Source organism: Leiobunum rupestre, chromosome 6 (assembly GCF_980474605.1).
Source record: "Leiobunum rupestre chromosome 6, qqLeiRupe1.1.hap1, whole genome shotgun sequence".
NCBI classification, from domain to species: Eukaryota; Metazoa; Arthropoda; class Arachnida; order Opiliones; family Sclerosomatidae; genus Leiobunum; species Leiobunum rupestre.
In genome coordinates this window covers 5,696,389-5,702,388 of record NC_143389.1, presented here as the reverse complement: position 1 = coordinate 5,702,388, position 6,000 = coordinate 5,696,389, and the positions used below count along the sequence as shown (strand labels likewise).

The 6,000-nt window shown below is 34.4% G+C and overlaps 1 protein-coding gene across 2 annotated transcripts in view; it reads right to left on the bottom strand.

Annotated features, from left to right (window-relative positions):
- Window positions 1–380: 380 nt before the first annotated feature.
- LOC149939179 (ATP-binding cassette sub-family C member 1-like) overlaps window positions 381–6,000 on the bottom strand; it is a 93,039-nt gene continuing 87,419 nt past the window's right edge. Inside the window, exons 21-25 of one of the 2 annotated variants that reach the window (XM_090179776.1) lie at window positions 5,400–5,501; window positions 3,957–4,103; window positions 3,173–3,498; window positions 1,152–1,346; window positions 381–575 (exon numbers count right to left, since the gene is read on the bottom strand). In XM_090179776.1, the coding sequence (XP_090035902.1) occupies window positions 440–575; window positions 1,152–1,346; window positions 3,173–3,498; window positions 3,957–4,103; window positions 5,400–5,501 (906 nt within the window). In that variant the 3' untranslated portion in view covers window positions 381–439. The remainder of the gene's footprint in view (window positions 576–1,151; window positions 1,347–3,172; window positions 3,499–3,956; window positions 4,104–5,399; window positions 5,502–6,000) is intronic. The other variant, XM_090179777.1, reaches the window with a different exon arrangement.

Below are 6,000 nucleotides of genomic sequence, written 5' to 3'. Positions count from 1 at the left end.
CTTAATTTTCTCTAAATAATTAAAAATGTGATGTTAACTGGGACACATATTAAAAATTGTTATTTTTATAGAAAATTATCAAGTCCCTTAAATAATGAAATTTTTTAGTCTCCGCCATATAAAATGAAAAAATTATTGGTCTGCTATTTTCGAAAACCTTCAGCGTTTTAAGCGAAATGCTGACCACTATCCGTAGCTTTGACTGTAGTAAAGTTATAACATATACCGATTTAGCACTACCAAACGCTGTACCCACTGAAATAGGTGTACAGAAATTTACCCGCTGGTTTCAGATATCCCTAACATCGAGTTACCGTTTCGAAGTTTAAATTTATTTGGGTTTACCTCACCTATTCGTTAAAATAAAATGGAGTCTCATATTTAAGCTCTACAATTATATAAATTAATTTTATTTAAAATTTAACTACACGTTCTTCAATTATTTCTCTTCGGCAATCTGATGGCTAATGAGTCCAGCTTCTCTGGCTAGTTCGTGAAAAAGCGAAGACGAATCTTGAATGAGAATTTCCGGTTTGTCAAATTCAGCAACAGACCCTTGATCGAACACGAGAACTCTAAACGAAAAGAACAAAAACAATCGACAATATTTAATTGTGGTTTTGACATTTCCAGATAAACAAAGATAAAATTTTATAAGCTCTTCCTTTTTAAGATTTTATTTAAAAATGTATTTATTCTGTTAAAAGTTTTCGGTTTGTACTTTATATCAACAACTTTTATTTTATAATCAAGAAAGATTTAAATAGAATTGAATTAAAACCTTTTTAAGTCTTCGAGCTTTGTAATAACGTTTAGCAAAATATTTGTAAAACACCCTACTCTGAACCTTATTCTAAAATCTTAAACTTTTAAAGTAAAAATATCCGTTTAGCGTTTTAATTAACGGTTTAAGGTTTTAAATCCGTGTGTAAATTGTAAATTAGTTATTTCATTTATGGTCATTGGAAACCTAGACACAAGTGGAAGTGCAAGTCATTGTCAAAACCACGAGCAGCTTTATGGTTTCATTGTCGGAAAACTTATATTGGCCTTAACGCTTCTTACCTAAGACTTCATCTGGTTGAAAAAACTTGGATATACTAATATAGCCTTGCCCGAAATTTCAACCCTTGGGCGATGAACCATTTTACCTGTCGTAATCCATAATGGTGTTAATGCGATGAGCAATTGTCAAGATGGTACAAGAAGCGAATTCTTTCCTGATGGTAGTCTGAATAAGTTCGTCAGTTTCCAAATCCACAGAAGCTGTAGCTTCGTCCAGAACTAAGATTTTCGCTTTCCTCAGCAGAGCCCTGGCCAAGCAAACCAATTGACGCTGACCGACACTAAATACAATATAAACAATCATCCAAAAGGTTCAATTGTTAAACGACCCAAGATGGCGTTGTGAAAACAACAGCTAAAAAGCAAGCTGACATGAAATCGTGGATAAAGAAAATAATGTTCTATAAATATGAAATACAATACAAATTATTCTGTCCAGCCTTCAGCGTGTTTGAAAATAAGCGTTTGGAATATTTCTTACATAAACGTGATAAACCTTTCTTCTATGTAGTTCATTCACTATTTAATATATTTAAGTCAATTTTAAGTTTGAACCAATCGAAATTATTTGCGTAACCCACAATAATGCTTCCCCAATTAAATTCGTCCTATAAAATACAATGGACTTTAAATAAATAAAAATATTCAAAGTCCCCTAGGAGGGGTTATACAATCACCGTGTTAATCGAAATCTCTGCTTTCGCAGTTGCTAGGACTGTCGAAGGGTTGGCAAAACTTTTAGGAATGACTGAGTGCATAGTGTTATGGCAACCTCTCAACGTTCAATGGCAGGGTATCCACCAATTGTACACGGTATTCGTCTTAGTATCAATTTGGCGAATGTCCTTTACGAAGTTATAACGTTAGGTACTATAATTTATTCTACATCATTTTAAATATTTTAAATTATATTAATCTTATATTTAATTAAATATTTATAAACTATATTAGTCTTATATTTAATTAAATATTTATAAATTATATTAATATTATATTTAATTAAATATTTATAAATTATATTAATATTATATTCAATTAATGTAAAATTTGATCGTGATTAAAAATTGAACTCGGGTCGCATTGTTAACATGCGGATAGTTCACCGCCGATCCATTGACTTCCTTAGGGAAAATATTATAGTAAAGGAACCATTATGATAAGGCAGCTAGGCTAATACCCAAGGCACCACCTTAGGCCTAAGTCATCCTGTGTTTATCGTATTAGTTGTCGAGGGTAATAGTTCATTTATGAAGAAAATATCGAGTTGTTTACATCGAGCTCTTACACTTATGTTGGTCTCGGTTTTAAAATGGATCATCATTACTTCGTAATTTATTTTAAACGTTTTCTCGACTGATTAAGATGTTTAATGCAGTTCATCAATTGGGTTCATTTGTTTTATTTATAAAGAGCCCTAACTACGGTCATTTATTGATATACGAGCTGTCGTCTAGTCAAGTGGCTTTCTGTGCTTTGTGAATGGTAAGTTTTTCGCTTCTTGTTAATACATTTTTTATTGGTGTGGATATTTGGATATCTACGATTCCTAATGCAGTCATTGATTTCCTGGGTGTGCGATTCATGATATTGGAAATTGGACGGTATTGGTCTTTTTCATGCGGTTTGTGTCACAACGTAAACAGAAGTCTACGAGTCGTCCACAACCCGATGTTGAATAAAGCTATTCTACGGTATCTTCATCAAGGGCGAGTGTTAGAGAGGTTAAAGTTCTATAACATTTTAAAATTCAATCTTGTTTCGAAAGTGTTTTTAGAAAGTATTTGTATTATATTGGAAACAAAACCTTTTAAAATAAATTCCATGCAGTAAAAACAAAACCCTTTACAGTGTCATATCCTTTACTTGAGGTGATGGCTCACAGAGTCTAATTTTCAAAATTATTTATATTCCATAAAATTAAATACTTATATAATCTTCGGTGATTTAGAAATAAAGGTGAGTTCTATTAAGTTCTGAAAATTTTCGCCGTCAATTGTATCGAAAATAAATAGCTTATATTAAAGTTAATTTAAGTAAGAAGTCATAAAAACCAAATTCTAAGGTAATAAGGTCGGAATCTGATATGCATTTTCATCTCTACACAAACCTCAAATTTGTTCCGCCTTCCTCGATATCGTGGAGCAATCCTTTGTCGAAAGCCTTGACGAAGAGTTTCAAGTGGGATTGTTCCAGGGCTCTCCAAACTTCTTCGTCACTGTGTTTCTCGAAGGGGTCCAAGTTCAAACGTAGAGTGCCGCAGAAGAGAACCGGGTCCTGAGGGATGATGCCGATCCGGGAGCGAAGGTCGTGAAGGCCCAGCTCCAGGACGTTCCTGCCGTCGATGAGAATCTCTCCACTCACGGGTTCAATCATGCGGAACAAGGCCAAAGCCAGGGTAGATTTTCCAGCGCCAGTTCTTCCAACTACTCCAACCTAACACGTAACAATGTGTGTTACGTAATTAAAATTATCAACTTATTTAATATATGACTTTATCAACTAATGATACTTAAGGAGGAAAATGTGTTTAAATATTCCTTTTTTAGTTTTTCTTTCAAAATTAATCCACAAGCCTTTTTTTTTTAAAAGAGCTTATCTAATCAAGCCGAGAAAAAATATTAATGCGATATAAAATATCGTACGAAATATTTTTATTTCCTAACTTTATCTAGTGCACTGAAAAGTATTTAGGGAATAAATTCTTAAACCAATGGTATTTGAATTATTCCGTTTATGATTCACGTTAAACCTTTCCGAAAAAAAACATTTCAACTTGGAAATATTATTTTGCCAAGTTTAAGACAGTCTCGAAGTAAAAGGTTTTCACCCAAGTAAAAGAACGATGGTAAACAATAAACGTAATATCAACAAAATAATAAATATCTAATTACCTTTTCCCTAGAATTGATAACGAACGATACATTCTTTAAAACCAAATCCAATTCCTTTCTATAGCGAGTAGAGTAGTTCCAAAAAACGATTTTCCCGTTTTGCGGCCAAGATTCATCAAGGAGAGATTCCGGCCTATCCCACTCTGCCTGCACACGAGAAACTATATCAATTTCTATTTAATATAATTTTTGATTTTGTCATAGCTACAAATGTAATGGTCTGATTGCGCAGTTCCCATTAGCACATATGCAGATGCGGTTTTCCATTTGCGCGTTTTCCATTTTTGCAGTTTTCCACTTGCGTAGATATTTTCCAATTGCACGGTTTTCCGTTTGCGCGGCTTGGTCCAATTGCGCAGTTCCCATTAGCTTTAATCAATCTTTATGGGGACCAACGAATTTCTCATTTCTGCCACCAGGTTTAACATAAAACTAGAAATAATTGGCGGTAGTGGCGTTAGAAAGCAGATGATTTTTCGATTCATTATATACTCCCTTTAAAGATTCAGACTTTTCACTTGGCTACGATACGTTAAATTAGGTTAATATAAAGGTGGACAATACTTGGTTCGTTTTGGCTAGGTTCTATCCTCTAGGTTGTGTTATATACGGCCCATTGTGATATTAAGTATTAAGTTAGGGTGGCACCGTGCGCCCCCAGCACTCTAACGAAGCGAGTGCCCGGCACCGTCATACTTAAGATTATCTCACATTTCAAGCGTAGTACAGGGTATAGTTCCTGTTGAGTTTAGGTTAGGTAAGGTAAGATGGATGCCGCAGGCCTTAGCTAGGCAGATACCATTTTTTACTCTTAGTGGAACGGCCGAGGTGATACGATTCGATGTTCGACTGGAAATATATTCCCAATATAGTAATTCGACGAACGATATTTCACCTGAGGAAAACATGAAAATCATTGGTACTTACAGCGCGACAGGACCTTAATCTTACGCTATCAGTTCAGGTGGATGCTAAATAAGGTTGTTAAAAAAACCGACAACAATCCTTTTATATGCAATATTTACGTCATGGCTTAATATACAATATACACGTCATGAGAAGCCGCGCAAATGGAAACCCGCGTTAATATTAATCTGCGCAAACGGTGAGCTGCGCAAATGATAAACTGCGATATTGAGAAACTGCGCAAATGCACTGCCGCGCAAATGGCCACTGCGCAAATAGGAAAAGCGCCCATGAGAATTTGCGCAAACGGAAACCGCGCAAATGGTAGCTGCACATAAGGACCCAAATCGCTAGAAACATGTGGAAGATCAAGCAGAACCTGGTTAAACAGTGTATCAAAGGGCGCTTTACTATCATTGTTCATGGCTTTAGTTCAAAAGTGTCTGTTCATGATAGGATTGTGTAAGGCAACCAAACTCAGGTTATCCTAGATCTTTTCCACCAAATAATAAATAAAGTGATGAAATTTGGCTTTACTTCTGGTTTTAATTGTGAATATTCAAATATTCTTTCAAGTGAAACAAATGAAGTATCCAATACAGGCACACTACTGAGCACATTAGGTATAGAAAACAGTATCTAAGAGAAAACAATATGCACTTAGTAGCAACAAAACACAATTTCTATTATCCGGACAATTTAATGTTACTAAAAATAATTATTATTAAATGTGATATTTTTAGATCAGCTTATCTACAATATTAATCTGACAACACGGATGTTAATTTTTCTCTGCAAATTATCATTTTATTTTGTCCTGTTGAGATTTAGACATCAGTCCTTAAATAGAAAATTTGTCGTTGATCATTACAAATTTAAGCACCGTTAAAAATTGATCACGAAATAATTACATCCATGCAATAATTAATTTTAAGGTTTCATTATCCATGATGAAAATCGCTCACTGATGAAAAATGGACCACAAAATGGACCCCGTAAGGGGTAATCTATACACTATTCCTAATAGCATATGTAACATTATTAGTCATAAGTATGCCACTAGCTCTATTTCTTCACTAACGGTTTGTTTCACAGATATAGCGTCATCCGTACCCTACGTAATATTTAACGTCATATT